Below are 18,748 nucleotides of genomic sequence, written 5' to 3' on the forward strand. Positions count from 1 at the left end.
TAGTTGTTCGGTAAATGTTTAAAACTATTGCCTAGATCACAGTTTTGTTAAAAAAAAATTTACTGTATTTTCGGACTATAAGATTATCTGTACTATAAGACACACTTAGGTTTAAAAGGCAAAAATACTGAAAAAAAGAAAAATACTAAACCTGGTGCATCTATAGTGGAGGGGCATCTGATGGACCTTTTTTTTCCCTCAAGCTGTCTCTATCCTAGCTACACTGCCCAGTTACTCTGACTACACTGCCATCTACACTGACTACACTCACAGCTAACTGCATGCTTTTACTTATCCAGCAACGTGCTCAGAGTCCTCTGTCCGTCTGAGGCTCTGTATACAGGAGATGCCGCCGCTGTATACACTTATCCTCCATGGCCTCTACTGTATACTTGCGGGTTCACTGGTGCCCTCATGTGTCCACTGGCGGTGCAAGTGCAATGAGCACAGCTAGAGGGCACCAGTTAACCTATATGGATGGAAGTCATGGAGGATGAGCGTATACAGCAGCAGAATAATCTGTATACATCGGCTGAGACGGACGGAGACGGAGCGCTTCGCTGGATTAGTAAGAGCTTGTGGGGGAAATACCTGGCCACACCTTTTTTTTGGAACACAGTACTTTTATGGAATATAAGACGCACTCTTTCTACCCAAAAATTGGGAGAAGAGTTAGTGTGTCTTATATTCCAAAAATACAATATTTAGAGACCAACTGTAACCAATAAAAAAAAGTTACATACTCACCTAAGAGTAGGCAAGGCTCTGGATCCCTTGCAGGGGTCTCAAACTCAATTTACCTGGGGGCCGCAGGAGGCAAAGTCAGGATGAGGCTGGGCCGCATAATGGATTTCGCAAAAAAAGTCAATCAGCAGCTCCCGCACCCCCCTCAACTCCTAGCCCCCCCCCCCCATATAGATTTTTATTTCAAAATCAAATTCACACTGAAGCGAACTATTTTGCCTATTTTACCTTATAGTTCGCTTCAGTGCTCCCATTACAAGTAATCTGCCATGTCCTCGCCGCAAAACGAGCATCGTCGCCTCTCCCCGCCCCTCTCTGTGAAGGAAGAGTGAGAGGGGAGGGCAGAGGTGGCGATGCGCCGCAATTGACGTCAGGAGGGGCAGAGCTGAAGCTGAAAGCTCTGCCCCTTCCAGGAAATGCCAGCGGATTGCCCCCCGGCGATTTGGGGGCTCTGCAGCCCTCGTTTAGCGGCGGGGATGCGGCGGATTACTTGGGAGCACTGAAGCGAACTATAAGGAAGCTTTTGCCGGCACGGGCCACAAAATATTGTATCGAGGGCCGCAAATGGCCCGCGGGCCGAGAGTTTGAGACCCCTGCCTTAGAGCCTTCGTGTTCCTATAGCATGTATGAGAGCTTTGCTGTTAATCACTAAAGTTAGTGCTGTTGATTTCAATGCAATTTCACCCCCGAAATCTGCCGTGATTTCACAAAAATATGAAAGGCAATTTCACAAAAAAAAAGTTTGCTAAGCAAAAATGGGCCAGTCGCTGCGAGATCGAACTTTAAAAATGTGCCTGCTCATTGCTACATATTAGCAACATGCGCATACGTAACGTCAGTCAACATGTGCTACTTGTGAAACCACTGGCAACTTCAATGTTACTGCTGTTTAGTGAGTATACCCCTTTGTGCCAATCTAAATTGACAAACCAAATTTTGTCTAAATAATCTCAAGGAAAAGTAATGGATCTAAATTTTAGGTCATTTATCTATCATGATTGTTATCCACAATATTCATTTACAGCAATATCCCACATAACAATTTAATTGAAAAATACTGTATATTGCTTTTAAAAGTTTTACTTAATGTTTTAATGGTTTATTATTTGAAACAATGTATATTAAATGACTTACTTGTTGAGGAATATATCCAACAATTGAAGAAGAAAGGATTATTGAGCCACTTCTGATTGACATATAAGAGAAGAATGCTTTTCACATTAGAGATCACATTTGCCAGCAGTTTTAAAAATAGGACTTTATAAAAGTGTTTAAAGGATACCCGAAGTGGCATGTGACATGATGAGATAGACAGGGGTAAGTACAGTGCCTAGCACAGAAATAACTAGGCTGGGTTCCTTTTATTCTTTCTCTGCCTGGAAGAGTTAAATATATCAGGTATGTAAGTGGCTGACTCAGCCCTGACTCAGACAGGAAGTGACTACAGTGGGACCCTCATGGATAAGAAATTCCAACTATAAAACACTTTCCTAGCAGAAAATGGCTACTGAGAGCAGGAAAGAGATAAAAAGGGTCAGCAGTTCATAGATTTTAGCTCTGGCATACTTCAATGAATGTATCATTGAGCAAAAACAATAAAACAGTTAAAACTTAAAAAGTAGATTTAAACATAAAATAAAACTGGAATATCTTAAAAAGTCATTTTTAGGAGAAGGAAGATAGAAACAATAGTTTATTTCATTAGTTTATTTTTGCCTCGTGTGTCCTTTAACCACTTGAGGACCACAGTCTTTCTACCCCTTAAGGACCAGAGCCTTTTTCTCCATTCAGACCACTGCAGCTTTCACGGTTTATTGGGAACACAGTGAAGATGAAGTCCGCACACACGCAGGTAAAGTCCAAGGGTTTTTATTTGAATCCAACTCACAAATACAGTAAAACGGCTGACATGTTTCGGATCATATCCTTACTCATAGCCTAAACAAACTGACATCTTGGTGGAACATATATACTGCTAGGACCGCCCATAAAGGGCGTATGCTCCTAAATTAATGAAGGCAAAGCCTCAATTTGGATTTAAAGGTGCAGGACTAAAGCCTGCAGAAATATGTCCACCATCAAAAACATATTACATTTGTAAATTATGTACATAGAAATTGCAAACTTGCAAAAACTAAAATTACAGAAGTACAAAATTACAAAAATACAAAACGATTAAAACGATATCAATATATAAAATTAATATCCCACCTAGCGTTCAGCCCATTTGGTTCCCTGGTACCCATCTGCAAAATCCAAAAGGCTTCTCTTATTCGCAATTTTTTGTATGCATCACCTTGTCTAAATGAAACGGTTACCTTCTCAATCCCTTGAAATGTAAAACCCCTCATGTTGCCATCATGCTTCTCCCTGAAATGTCTCGCCACATTGCTAATATTATCTGTCTTCCACGAGGCCCCATTGTAATGTTCTGAAATTCTTTGTCTTAAACAGCGTGTAGTGCAGCCCACATATTGTAGGCTGCAAATTGTGCATGTGACCACATAAATGACAGATTTCGTATTACAATTAATAAATTGTCGTAAAGTAAACGTTCTCTGATTAGCAACGGAAAAGACATCACGCGAGGGATGATGGCAAACACAATAATTACAAGAGGAGAAACCAAACCTGTACGACCCAACAGTAGATAACCATGTGGACCGCACAGGTGCAGTAGAGGATTGGAAAAGACTAGGGGAAAGGGTGGACGCCAAGGATGGGGCCTTTTTGTATGCAAACCTGCAACCTGGCTCAAGTACTTGTTGTAATTTATCATCAGCATATAGAACTGGGATATATCTCTTAATAACCCTTATAACTTTATCATATTGTTGGCTATGCGGTGTTATAAAGTTCACAGAACTTGCATTGGGCTCCTGCGCCGATATAATATCGGGGTCAGTTTTCAGAAGTTTATCCCTATCCCTAGAAGCAGCAATTCTCTGGGCCCTATCTAGATCAGAGTCAGGGTAGCCTCTTAGTTTAAACCGTGATCTAAGGGTGGAGAACTCCTGTGATGTGAACTCATCTGTAGAGCAACTTGCAGCCTACAATATGTGGGCTGCACTACACGCTGTTTAAGACAAAGAATTTCAGAACATTACAATGGGGCCTCGTGGAAGACAGATAATATTAGCAATGTGGCGAGACATTTCAGGGAGAAGCATGATGGCAACATGAGGGGTTTTACATTTCAAGGGATTGAGAAGGTAACAGTTTCATTTAGACGAGGTGATGCATACAAAAAATTGCGAATAAGAGAAGCATTTTGGATTTTGCAGATGGGTACCAGGGAACCAAATGGGCTGAACGCTAGGTGGGATATTAATTTTATATATTGATATCGTTTTAATCGTTTTGTATTTTTGTAATTTTGTACTTCTGTAATTTTAGTTTTTGCAAGTTTGCAATTTCTATGTACATAATTTACAAATGTAATATGTTTTTGATGGTGGACATATTTCTGCAGGCTTTAGTCCTGCACCTTTAAATCCAAATTGAGGCTTTGCCTTCATTGATTTAGGAGCATACGCCCTTTATGGGCGGTCCTAGCAGTATATATGTTCCACCAAGATGTCAGTTTGTTTAGGCTATGAGTAAGGATATGATCCGAAACATGTCAGCCGTTTTACTGTATTTGTGAGTTGGATTCAAATAAAAACCCTTGGACTTTACCTGCGGGTGTGCGGATTTCATCTTCACTGTGTTCCTGATTTGCCGTTTGGCTTCCAGCACCTTGCACAGGAATCAGAGGTAGAGCGGTTTTGCTTCCTACATTTCACGGTTTATTGCTCGGTCATACAACCTACCACCTAAATGAATTTTACGTCCTTTTCTTGTCACTAATACAGCTTTCTTTTGGTGCTATTTGATTGCTGCTGCGAGTTTTAGTTTTTATTATATTCATCAAAAAAGACATGAATTTTGTCAAAAAAATGATTTTTTTTACTTTGTGTGCTGACATTTTTCAAATAAAGTAAAATTTCTGTATACATTTTTGTCCAAATTTATTCTGCTACATGTCTTTGATAAAAAAAAATCCATTCAGTGTATATTTATTGGTTTGGGTAAAAGTTATAGCGTTTACAAACTATGGTGCCAAAAGTGAATTTTCCCATTTTGAAGCATCTCTGACTTTTCTGACCACCTGTCATGTTTCATGAGGTGCTAAAATTCCAGGATAGTATAAATACCCCCAAATGACCCCATTTTGGAAAGAAGACATCCCAAAGTATTCACTGAGAGGCATGGTGAGTTCATAGAAGATTTTATTTTTTGTCACAAGTTAGCGGAAAATGACACTTTGTGACCAAAAAAAAAAAAAAAGTTTCCATTTCTTCTAACTTGCGACAAAAAAAATATGAAATCTGCCACGGACTCACTATGCTCCTCTCTGAATACCTTGAAGTGTCATTTGTGGGGTGTTTTTACTGTCCTGGCATTTTGGGGGGGGGCTAAATTGTAAGCACCCCTGTAAAGCCTAAAGATACTCATTGGACTTTGGGCCCCTTAGCGCAGTTAGGGTGCAAAAAAGTGCCACACATGTGGTATCGCCATACTCAGGAGAAGTAGTATAATGTGTTTTGGGGTGTATTTTTACACATACCCATGCTGAGTGGGAGAAATATCTCTGTAAATGGACAATAGTGTGTAAAAAAAATTAAAAAAAATTGTCATTTACAGATATATTTCTCCCACCCAGCATGGGTATGTGTAAACATACACCCCAAAACACATTATACTACTTCTCCTGAGTACGGCAATACCACATGTGTGGCACTTTTTTGCAGCCTAACTGCGCTAAGGGGCCCAAAGTCCAATGAGTATCTTTAGGCTTTACAGGGGTGCTTACAATTTAGCACCCCCCAAAATGCCAGGACAGTAAACACACCCCACAAATGACCCCATTTTGGAAAGTAGACACTTCAAGGTATTCAGCCCCCTTAGCGCAGTAAGGCTGCAAAAAAGTGCCACACATGTGGTATTGCCGTACTCAGGAGAAGTAGTATAATGTGTTTTGGGGTGATTTTTTTTTACACACTATTGTCCATTTACAGAGATATTTCTCCCACTCAGCATGGGTATGTGTAAAAATACACCCCAAAACACATTATACTACTTTTCCTGAGTACGGCGATACCACATGTGTGGCACTTTTTTGCACCCCAACTGCGCTAAGGGGCCCAAAGTCCAATGAGTACCTTTAGGATTTCACAGGTCATTTTGCGACATTTGGTTTCAAGACTACTCCTCACGGTTTTGGGCCCCTAAAATGCCAGGGCAGTAGAGGAACCCCACAAATGACCCCATTTTAGAAAGAAGACACCCCAAGGTATTCTGTTAGGAGTATGGTGAGTTCATAGAAGATTTTATTTTTTGTCACAAGTAAGCGGAAATTGATTTTAATTGGGTTTTTTTTTCACAAAAGTGTCATTTTCCGCTAACTTGTGACAAAAAAATAAAATCTTCTATGAACTCACCATACTCCTAACGGAATACCTTTGGGTGTATTCTTTCTAAAATGGGGTCATTTGTGGGGTTCCTATACTGCCCTGGCATTTTAGGGGCCCTAAACCGTGAGGAGTAGTCTTGAAACCAAATGTCGCAAAATGACCTGTGAAATCCTAAAGGTACTCATTGGACTTTGGGCCCCTTAGCGCAGTTGGGGTGCCAAAAAGTGCCACACGTGGTATCGCCGTACTCAGGAAAAGTAGTATAATGTGTTTTGGGGTGTATTTTTACACATACCCATGCTGAGTGGGAGAAATATCTCTGTAAATGGACAATAGTGTGTAAAAAAAAAAATCACCCCAAAACACATTATACTACTTCTCCTGAGTACGGCAATACCACATGTGTGGCACTTTTTTGCAGCCTAACTGCGCTAAGGGGGGCTGAATACCTTGAAGTGTCTACTTTCCAAAATGGGGTCATTTGTGGGGTGTGTTTACTGTCCTGGCATTTTGGGGGGTGCTAAATTGTAAGCACCCCTGTAAAGCCTAAAGATACTCATTGGACTTTTGGCCCCTTAGCGCAGTTAGGCTGCAAAAAAGTGCCACACATGTGGTATTGCCGTACTCAGGAGAAGTAGTATAATGTGTTTTGGGGTGTATGTTTACACATACCCATGCTGGGTGGGAGAAATATCTCTGTAAATAACACATTTTTGTTTTTTTTTACACACAATTGTCCATTTACATAGAAATTTCTCCCACCCAGCATGGGTATGTGTAAAAATACAACCCAAAACACATTATACTACTTTTCCTGAGTACGGCGGTACCACATGTGTGACACTTTTTTGCAGCCTAGGTGCGCTAAGGGGCCCAACGTCCTTTTCACAGGTCATTTTGAGGCATTTGTTTTCTAGACTACTCCTCACGGTTTAGGGCCCCTAAAATGCCAGGGCAGTATAGGAACCCCACAAGTGACCCCATTTTAGAAAGAATACACCCAAAGGTATTCCGTTAGGTGTATGGTGAGTTCATAGAAGATTTTATTTTTTGTCACAAGTTAGTGAAAAATGACACTTTGTGAAAAAACAATAAAAATCAATTTCCGCTAACTTTTGACAAAAAATCAAATCTTCTATGAACTCGTCATACACCTAACAGAATACCTTGGGGTGTCTTTTTTCTAAAATGGAGTCACTTGTGGGGTTCCTATACTGCCCTGGCATTTTTACGGGCCCAAAACCGTGAGTAGTCTGGAAACCAAATTACTCAAAATGACTGTTCAGGGGTATAAGCATCTGCAAATTTTGATGACAAGTGGTCTATAGGGGGCGAATTTTGTGGAACCGGTCATAAGCAGGGTGGCCTCTTAGATGACAGGTTGCATTGGGCCTGATCTGATGGATAGGAGTGCTAGGGGGGTGACAGGAGGTGATTGATGGGTGTCTCCGGGGGTGGTTAGAGGGGAAAATAGATGCAATCAATGCACTGGGGAGGTGATCGTAAGAGGGTCTGAGGGGGAGCTGAGGGTTTGGCCGAGTGATCAGGAGCCCACACGGGGCAAATTAGGGCCTGATCTGATGGGTAGGTGTGCTAGGGGGTGACAGGTGGTGACAGGAGGTGATTGATGGGTGTCTCAAGGTGTGATTAGTGGGGGGAATAGATGCAAGCAATTCACTGGCGAGGTGATCAGGGCTGGGGTCTGAGAGCGTTCTGAGGGTGTGGGCGGGTGATTGGGTGCCCTAGGGGCAGATAGGGGTCTGATGGGTAGCAGTGACAGGTGGTGATTGACGGGTAATTAGTGGGTGTTTAGAGGAGAGAACAGATGTAAACAATACACTTGGGAGGTGATCTGACGGCGGGTCTGCAGGCGATCTGATGGTGTGGGTGGGTGATCAGATTGTCCACAAGGGGCAGGTTAGGGGCTGATTGATGGGTGGCAGTGACAGGGGGTGATTGATGGGTGGCAGTGACAGGGGGTAATTGATGGGTGATTGACAGGTGATTGACAGGTGATCAGGGGGTTATTACAGGGAAGAACAGATGTAAATAATGCACTGGCGAATTGATAAGGGGGGTCTGAGGGCAATCTGAGCATGTAGGCGGGTGATTGGGTGCCCGCAAGGGGCAGATTAGGGTCTAATCTGATGGGTAACAGTGACAGGTGGTGACAGGGGGTGATTGATGGGTAATTAGTGGGTGTTTAGAGGAGAGAACAGATGTAAACAATGCACTTGGGAGGTGATCTGACGTCGGGTCTGCAGGCGATCTGATAGTGTGGGTGGGTGATCAGATTGCCCACAAGGGGCAGGTTAGGGGCTGATTGATGGGTGGCAGTGACAGGGGGTGATTGATGGGTGATTGACAGGTGATCAGGGGGGATAGGTGCATACAGTACACAGGAGGCTGTGGAGAATCTGCGGGGTGGGGGGGGTGATCAGGAGTCCCCAGGGGGCAGTTTAGGGAATATAAAAAAATAGCGTTGACAGATAGTGACAGGGAGTGATTGATGGGTGATTAGGGGGGTGATTGGGTGCAAACAGTGGTCTGGGGCATGGGCGGGGGGTCTGAGGGGTGCTGTGGGCGATCAGGGGGCAGGGGGGGCAGATCAGTGTGTTTGGGGCAGACTAGGGTGGCTGCAGCCTGCCCTGGTGGTCCCTTGGACACTGGGACCACCAGGGCAGGAGGCAGCCTGTATAATACACTTTGTATACATTACAAAGTGTATTATACACTTTGTAGCGGCGATCGTGGGGTTAACAACCAGCCGGCGCTTACGAACGGCCGGCGGGTTGTGGTCGCGGGTGGGCGGAGCCAGTTGCCGGGGGAAGCGCGCGTCACCAGTGACACGATTGCTCCCCCGGCATGCCGAAAGGACGCAACACCAATGGGCGTATTGCAGTCCTTTCGGCATCCACTTTGCCGCCGCCCATCGGCTGTGGGCGGCTGGCAAGTGGTTAAGTTTGCTGTACAATAAGTATTTGCTATTTGTTGTTTTCACTTACATCAAATAAAAATTTCAACACACATTATAAAAAAAGAAATTTGCAAAAATAAAATCGAGTGAGTGAATCTTTAGTAAAATATGGGAGATATTTAAAGGGAGACAATTAATTAAAGATATCACTTAAAGGAAACCTGATATTTGTTACTTAGAAGAATGTATACTTACCTGGGGCTTCCTCCAGCCCCATGTATTCAGTGGGCTCCCTCACCATCCTCCTGGGCAGCTCCAATTGCTTTCATTCTTGTCTGGTACAAAGGTTTCAATAGTGCCAGCTGGGATGCACTGTGCATGCAGGACCTGGCCACATGCCCGCTTCCATCAGCAGGAGCATTCTGTGCTTGCGTAGGCGGTACTGCACAAGAGAAGAATTCTCCCAAGGACGGGAGCATGACAGAGGCACATGTGCAGTGCAGTGCAGCCCGACTGGTGTGACTGAAGCCTTTCTACTGGACAAGAGTGAAAATGAACAGAGCCACCCAGGAGGACAACAAGGGAGCCCAGCAGTGGCGTAGCTACAAACCTCTGGGCCCCGATGCGGAATCTGGATGTGCGCCATCCCTCCCCCGGCAACAACAGGCCCCCCCCCCCCCCGCAACACCCGAAGCACAAACATATCCGAATCCCTATAGCTGTGCATGGCATGGCTATATCAATTCAGCTTTGCATCAGCATGGGTGCCACGTTCAATTTGCAAACATACGCAGCAACCAAAGGAAATAGGGCAATTAGTAGCAAGATGCCAGTCTGAAGGAAAATAATCACTATGTGGGTAGCATTCACCAGGAAATAATCACTATGTGCGCAGCATTCACCAGAAAATAATCGCTATGTGCGTAGCATTCACCAGAAAATTATCGTTATGTGCGCAGCATTCACCAGAAAATAATTGTTATGTGCACAGCATTCACCAGAAAATAATCGCTATGTGGGGGCATTCACCAGATAATAATCGCTATGTGGGGAGCATTCACCAGAAAATATTCGTTATGTGGGAGCATTCACCAGAAAATAATCGCAATGTGGGAGCATTCATCAGAAAATAATCGCAATGTGGGGAGCATTCATCAGAAAATAATCGTTATGTGCGCAGCATGCACCAGAAAATAATCGCTATGTAGGGAGCATTCACCAGAAAATAATCGTTCTGTGGGAGCATACACCAGAAAATAATCGTTCTGTGGGAGCATTCACCAGATAATAATCGTTATGTGGGAGCATTCACCAGATAATAATCGCAATGATGGAGCATTCACCAGATAATAATCGCAATGTGGGAGCATTCACCAGAAAATAATCGTTATGTGGGGGGCATTCACCAGAAAATAATCGCTATGTGGGGAGCATTCACCAGAAAATAATTCAATGTGGGGAGCATTCACCAGAAAATAATCATTATGTGGAAGCATTCACCAGAAAATAATCGCAATCTGGGGAGCATTCACCAGAAAATAATCGCTATGTGGGGGGCATTCACCAGAAAATAATCATTATGTGCGCACCATTCACCAGAAAAAAAACGTTATGTGCGCAGCATTCACCAGAAAATAATCGTTATGTGCGCAGCATTCACCAGATAATAATCGCTATGTGGGGGCATTCGCCAGATAATAATCGCTATGTGGGGAGCATTCACCAGAAAATATTTGTTATGTGGGAGCATTCACCAGATAATAATCGCAATGTGGGAGCATTCACCAGAAAATAATTGCAATGTGGGAGCATTCACCGGAAAATAATCATTATGTGGGAGCATTCACCAGAAAATAATCGTTATGTGGGAGCATTCACCAGAAAATAATCGCTATGTGGGGGCATTCACCAGATAATAATCGCTATGTGGGGAGCATTCACTCGAAAATATTCATTATGTGGGAGCATTCACCAGAAAATAATCGCAATGTGGGAGCATTCATCAGAAAATAATCGCAATGTGGGGACCATTCATCAGAAAATAATCGTTACGTGCGCAGCATTCACCAGAAAATAATCGCTATGTAGGGAGCATTCACCAGAAAATAATCGTTATGTGGGAGCATTCACCAGAAAATAATCGTTATGTGGGAGCATTCACCAGATAATAATCGCAATGTGGGGAGCATTCACCAGAAAATAATCGCTATGTAGGGATCATTCACCAGATAATAATCGCAATGTGGGAGCATTCACCAGATAATAATCGCAATGTGGGGAGCATTCACCAGATAATAATCGCAATGTGGGAGCATTCACCAGAAAATAATCACTATGTGGGGAGCATTCACCAGCTAATAATCGCAATGTGGGAGCATTCACCAGAAAATAATCGCTATGTGGAGAGCATTCCCCAGAAAATAATCGCAATGTGGGGGCGTTCACCAGAAAATAATCGCAATGTGGGGAGCATTCACCAGATAATAATCGCAATGTGGGGCGCATTCATCAGATAATAATTGCAATGTGGGAGCATTCACCAGATAATAATCGCAATGTGGGAGCATTTACCAGAAAATAAACGCAATGTGGGGGCATTCACCAGAAAATAATCGCAATGTAGGGGCATTCACCAGAAAATAATCGCAATGTGGGGAGCATTCACCAGATAATAATCGCAATGTGGGGAGCATTCACCAGATAATAATAGCAATGTGGGAGCATTCCCCAGAAAATAATCGCAATGTGGGGGCGTTCACCAGAAAATAATCAAAATGTGGGTGCATTCACCAGAAAATAATCGCAATGTGGGGTGCAGTCACCAGATAATAATCGTAATGTGGGAGCATTCACGAGATAATAAACCTGTAAAAAAAATTCACTCAACTGGCCAGCCTCTGACGTGAGCTCCCCGAAAATAATCATTATGTGTGCAGCATTCACCAGAAAAAAAAGTTATGTGCGCAGCATTCACCAGAAAATAATCATTATGTGCGCAGCATTCACCAGATAATAATCGCTATGTGGGGGCATTCGCCAGATAATAATCGCTATGTGGGGAGCATTCACCAGAAAATATTCGTTATGTGGGAGCATTCACCAGATAATAATCGCAATGTGGGAGCATTCACCAGAAAATAATCGCAATGTGGGAGCATTCACCAGAAAATAATTGCAATGTGGGAGCATTCACCGGAAAATAATCATTATGTGGGAGCATTCACCAGAAAATAATCGTTATGTGGGAGCATTCACCAGAAAATAATCGCTATGTGGGGGCATTCACCAGATAATAATCGCTATGTGGGGTGCATTCACCCGAAAATATTCATTATGTGGGAGCATTCACCAGAAAATAATCGCAATGTGGGAGCATTCATCAGAAAATAATCGCAATGTGGGGAGCATTCATCAGAAAATAATCGTTATGTGCGCAGCATGCACCAGAAAATAATCGCTATGTAGGGAGCATTCACCAGAAAATAATCGTTATGTGGGAGCATTCACCAGAAAATAATCGTTATGTGGGAGCATTCACCAGATAATAATCGCAATGTGGGAGCATTCACCAGAAAATAATCAAAATGTGGGAGCATTCACCAGAAAATAATCGCTATGTGGGGAGCATTCACCAGATAATAATCGCAATGTGGGGGCTTTTACCAGAAAATAATCAAAGCTTTACATCACAGGAGCCTATAGGCACAGATGTCCTGACGCTTTAGACTTTGCCCTCCATGGACCTACAAACACCCGTAGAACTGTTGGCCCAACTTTCACTTCTCCCTTACCTATCATAGGTAGCTACAGGTGTCCCTTAGGCCCCGTTTACACTTAATCAGCTGCTCTCAGTTATAACTGAAAGGACAACTGATTTTAAAAGTAATGCCCAAGTTTTCCTATGGCACAGTTCACACTTAACGCGTGTTAACTGAAATCGTTTTCACAATGCACTGCTATGGAGAAGAAAATCAAATGTTTGCCAACTGATTAAGTGTAAACGGGGCCTTAGCATTAGGTAGTCAGAAGTACCCTCAGTATTCAGGTATCTCTGAGATCTTATGGGTGGAATACTGAAAGCAGGGTGAGTAACCTCTCATTACACTCTGCTCCGAATTCTGCATAGGGAAGGAGAGAGGCGCTTGGGGAGGGGAGTGAGCTGCCTTTCCCTCATCAGGTGCCTGTAGGCACGTGCCTACAGTGCCTTACGGTAAATCCAGCCCTGTATACCAGCCTGCTTGGGTGACAAGGGGTAAAGAGGCTTGGGAGGGGGGACCTGATGCTATCCTTTTTTTAAAATGTACAAAATGTGTATACAGAGCTCTGAAATAGTATACAGTACATACCGTATTTTTCGGACCATAAGACGCTCCGGACCATAAGACGCACCTAGGTTTAGAGGACAAAAACCAGGGAAAAAAAAAAAACAAAGCCTGGTGCATCCATGGTGAGGGGCATCTTGTGGAGCATCACCCTGCCCATCCCCAAACTTTCCCTATCTCCTAATCTACATTAACCAGCTAAAGTAACCCCTGCGGCTACTCCAGCTAAAGCATCTCCCACTGCCCCCACTAGCTACACTAACCCACACATTCACTGAAGCCTCAGCCCATTCCAGCCTTACCAGCAGCCCCCATTCACTGCATCTCCAGCCCATCCTACCCTTGCCAACAGCCATTCATCTGTCTCCTCTCCAAATACACTATTACCCCCTATACAGCAGCACTACCTCCATCTACCTGGTACCCACCATAAACCAGAAGCCTAAACATCCCCTCCTCCACTCACTTCCTGATCATTCCATTACAAAGCATCACCTCCCTCCATCACACAGTGTTTTATTTCTGAACTCAGGCCCCCACATATGCCACTACCCCTCTTCTCACACAGTGCCTCCCCTCCCCCACATACTATAAGCAACCCCACACACCGGCACCATGCATACATTTATAGGTGGCTCAGTTCAGACTGCAACAGCTTACCCACAGAGAGATAAAAAGCTTACCCTTTGCAGAGCTGACCTGGCTCTTCCAATAGCTGTGGTTTCTCTGCCTGTGGGTCCCTGCCTCCAATGGACACCCGATATGCCAGTGCTCGCAACGATCCCCTCACCTCCCTGCGTCTCTGCTCCACATGCTGCGTGCAGGGAAGTTGTGTCATGCTTGCCCCAGGCTGGCATCGCCGCACGCTGGAAAGGGCTGTATCAGCGCAGAAGCCATTGGGCAGCCGTGATCGTCAGATCGCCGCACGCTGCGAAGGGCTGTATCAGCGCAGAAGCCATTGGGCAGCCGTGATCGGCAGATCGCCGCACGCTGGGAAGGGCTGTATCAGTAAAGACATCGGGTGTCCTGCGGTCTCTCATATCAGACGTAGCAGAATCTTCTAACTTCAGCATAGGAGCCATTGGGCAGCCGTGATCGGCAGAATCCCCCGCGCTGAGTCGCCACTAAACAAGTTCCTTCATCCCCGCTCTGCAATTGTAACTTTCATTGCCGTTCTATTGGCTGTGATGGTCTCTCCGGCGGGATAACAGCTGTGTCTGCGTGCCAATCACTGCATTTGCTTGCGCAAGCGAGTGCAGTGATTGGCCCGCAGACACAGCTTTTGTCCCACCGGAGAGACCATCGCAGCCAATAGAATAACGGCAATTGAATTTGCAATTGCAGAGCGGGGATGAAGGAACTTGTTTAGTGGCGACTCAGCGCGGGGGATTCTGCCGATCACGGCTGCCCAATGGCTCCTATGCTGAAGTTAGAAGATTCTGCTACGTCTGATATGAGAGACCGCAGGACACCCGATGTCCTTACTGATACAGCCCTTCCCAGCGTGCGGCAATCTGCCGATCACGGCTGCCCAATGGCTTCTGCGCTGATACAGCCCTTCGCAGCGTGCGGCGATCTGACGATCACGGCTGCCCAATGGCTTCTGCGCTGAGGTTAGAAGATTCCCCTACAACTAAGATGCGAGACCGCAGGACACCGCAGCCCATGGTCACATGATGGGAATACCGGGGTAACTAGCCGCGCAGTGCAATGCATCTGGAGCTTGTTGGAGAGCGGAGATATGAAGTGCAGATCTCTCTCCTGCTCGCACAGCTCTGCTGCTGCCACTTTGGCCGCCTCGCTCATTCCGCACTGCATGACTTTGATGTCATATTCGGACCATAAGACGCAGTCACTTTTTCACCCCACTTTTGGGGAAGAAAAAGTGCGTCTTATGGTCCGAAAAATACGGTAAGTGTACAGCGTCTCTGTGTAAAAATTATAAAAATCCCCATGGTGATTCTAACATGTAGCTTTGCTATTAAACCTGTAATTTGGCGCCATTGACTTCAATGCAATTCAGTTCTACGGCAATCTGAATAATATCGGCCTCTTTGATCGATTGGCGAATGGAACACAGAGCTATTCAACCAACAGTAGTAAATTACACCGCTTTATTTATTCATTTTTTATTGGATTACAAAGACAGGTCTCTAGCCAGCTAATCCACAGGTCATGGATTACTATTTCCGGCTATGAACTCGAGTATTAGCATGTTGGGAAAACACAAGCAGATGAAAAAAAAGAAGAGATGTTAAAATGTTCTTACCCTTGTTTCTGCATATGAGGTACAACAAGTTTCACCAAAAGGAAAGTTGATGTCACATTAACATGGAGCACCTAGGAAATAAGTAACAATGGGATCATTAACCAGAAAAACAAACGTTTGCTTTCCTAAAACAGAAAGAATTTGCGATAATTCAGGTTGGAGTGAGCTTGAGATGTCTCCCAGGCACCACTGCTGAATATATGCAAATTAACCATTCTACCCTTAGAAGCTAAACACACCTCCAGAACCGCTGGAATGCAATGATGTGTCAGCTTGTTAATATGTACAGAGCCATAATAATCCAACATGCATACAGACTGTTTCGGATTGTTTGATCCTCATCAGTGCATGGCATGGATTAATTTGGCTCTATGGAGTAGGGCTTGTAACCAGAAAGGAAGACATTTTTTAAACATTTCTTACTTGTGAGCCTCGTGTCCTTGATATTGGAAACAATGCTGGACCTTGTCAAGAACTATATGGATGGGTATTACCTTAGCAGCAGCAGCTTTTATACTTACCTGGGGCTTCCTCTAGTCCCATGCAGGCCGTGGGCTCTATCGCCATCCTCCTGGGCCGCTCTGTTCCTCCGCTTCCTTGCACGGTAAATTTCTCAATCGCATCCAGACATGTGCCAGTGCATAGCCAAGAGCATACTGCGTCTGCACATAACTAACCGTGCAAGCGCAAAATGCTTCCAGTCACAGGAACTTGATATCGGACTGAGAAATATACCGGGCGAGACATAAGAGGAAAAGAACGGCTCAGGAGGACTGGGAAGGAGCCCACAGCCTGCTGTAAGTATAAATAATGCTGCTGCTGCTGCTAAAGTCTCAGGTTTCCTTTAAATTGGCAAAGCCCCACTCATAGGCTTAGCCTCTCTTATAACATCCTGCATAGAATTAAAACCAATTATTTTACATTTTTGGATGCTTTTTATCTACAGCTACGGGGGCAGCGATGGGTATGTGGTTCGTACCGGCTTTCGACAGTTTATATATAGGTTGATTCGGAGACCAATTCATTTGGTCTGAGAGCAACACATATTGTTTGAGTCTCGTTCTCCATCACCGTTTCATTGATGATATCCTCTGTGTATGGGAGGGTCCAACTGATAGTCTTTTGCAATATGTCAATTATCTTAACTCTAATACCTTTGGGTTAACTTTAAACATCCCTCGGAGATCCACTTTTTAGACTTTAAGAGGAACTCCAGTGAAAATAATGTAATAAAAAAAGTGCTTCATTTTTATAATAATTATGTATAAATGATTTAGTCAGTGTTTGCGCATTGTAAAATCTTTCCTCTCCCTGATTTACATTCTGACATTTATCACATGGTGACATTTTTACTGCTGGCAGGTGATGTAGCTGCTGCTTGCTTTTTTGCCAGTTGGAAACAGCTGTAAACAGCTATTTCCCACAATGCAACAAGGTTCACAGACAGGAAACTGCCAGGACCATGGTTCCTCAGAGTTTCTTGTGGGAGGGGTTTCACCACAATATTAGCCATACAGAGCCCCCCGATGATCCATTTGTGAAAAGGAATAGATTTCTCATGGGAAAGGGGGTATCAGCTACTGATTGGGATAAAGTTCAATTTTTGGTCACGGTTTCTCTTTAATAATAAAAATCGATCTGGCAACTGCTACTATCATCACCACTAACTACTTTAAACCTACAGATCGAAACTGATATTTGGATTATTATCGTGTCCACTATAAGCCGTGGTTAAAAAATGCCCCCTATGGCCAATTTAAACATATTTGACGTAATTGTACCCGAAACGAGGGCTATACTATCCAGTCAGATGTTCTTAAAACTAGGTTTACTGAAAAACACTATCCACCTGACCTGATCTATGCTGCATATAGAAAAGCAGCTTCTTTGTCACAACTAGATTGCATTCTAAGCAACAAAAATAGAAGTAACCCTGTAAAAACCACTACCCTAGATAAGAAGCTCCCTATTATTATTAATTACTCTGGCCAATCAACAGAGTGTCGGGAGATATTTATCGTTTTTTTTGGCCCATTTTGTTAAGCGACCCTATTTTGAAAGCAAGCCTTCCAGAGAAACCAAATGTTTTTAGATGGAGCAAGAATATTAGAGGATATACTGCGCCTAGTATATTAAAATGTCAACCACCCAGTGCCCAACGCACCACAGGATGTTATGCATGTCAGTCCCAACTGCTATAAGACCATAGTTAACCGAGCTAAGACCTTTACTATTTCAGGGTCTATACATTATCCAATAAAATCTTATATAACTAGTCAGAGCTCTTACGTTACTTATCTACTAACATGTCCCTGTAATCTTGCTTATGTAGGACGCACTTCACAAAAATTCCAGGTTAGGTTAAATAAACACAGATCCAATATAAAAAAAAGGGGAGTGCAAACATAGTATTTCCAACCACTTTTCACTAGTCCACGACAAAGATTTTAATCTCCTTAAAGCTATAATTATGGAACAAGTTCCACCGGCTAATAAGCATGAAAGATTCCGTACTCTCTGTATGAGAGAATCCTACTGGATATTAAAACTGGGGACATTAGAACCGGAGGGAATGTATATAATTTGCATTATTATGTTTTATTATTTCCCTTTTAATTGAAATAGTGGGCCCGAGGAGATGTGTATATATGTGCAGAATACATGTATGTTTCTTTTGTTTTAATGCTAATCTGTTATTTTTCTGGAAATGGAGGTCTGTGCATGGGTAGTGCAGATCTCCATGTGCGTTCATACATAAGTACTGTGTTTCCTCTGTGTATGTGGAAGAGCTCTGATACGGTTTGTTTTTTGTGACTGATGAGGTTGTGAGCGAATTCACATATACGCACTCCATAGCCCTCTCTTTATAACCTTATTTAGACTCAATTTAACCCTATTATGGTGACTAATTATGTATTATTTAGCATTATGATATACAGCTTCAACGTTTTCTAGTATTGACCATAGATCGTTTGATATCCATTTAGTATCTTTTTATTCTTTTCTTTTTTGTAGTGTATAATTTACCAATTGGGTAAAG

General features: G+C 43.5%; 1 protein-coding gene across 4 annotated transcripts in view; it reads right to left on the reverse strand.

Annotated features, from left to right (window-relative positions):
* LOC137571267 (dehydrogenase/reductase SDR family member 4-like) overlaps nucleotides 1–18,748 on the reverse strand; it is an 80,208-nt gene that overhangs the window by 16,789 nt on the left and 44,671 nt on the right. For all 4 annotated transcript variants that reach the window (XM_068280149.1, XM_068280148.1, XM_068280151.1 and 1 more), the window contains exons 5-6: nucleotides 15,709–15,779; nucleotides 1,879–1,930 (exon numbers count right to left, since the gene is read on the reverse strand). In XM_068280149.1, coding sequence (XP_068136250.1) covers nucleotides 1,879–1,930; nucleotides 15,709–15,779 — 123 coding nt within the window. The remainder of the gene's footprint in view (nucleotides 1–1,878; nucleotides 1,931–15,708; nucleotides 15,780–18,748) is intronic.

The sequence above is a fragment of the Hyperolius riggenbachi genome, chromosome 4 (genome assembly GCF_040937935.1).
Source record: "Hyperolius riggenbachi isolate aHypRig1 chromosome 4, aHypRig1.pri, whole genome shotgun sequence".
NCBI classification, from domain to species: Eukaryota; Metazoa; Chordata; class Amphibia; order Anura; family Hyperoliidae; genus Hyperolius; species Hyperolius riggenbachi.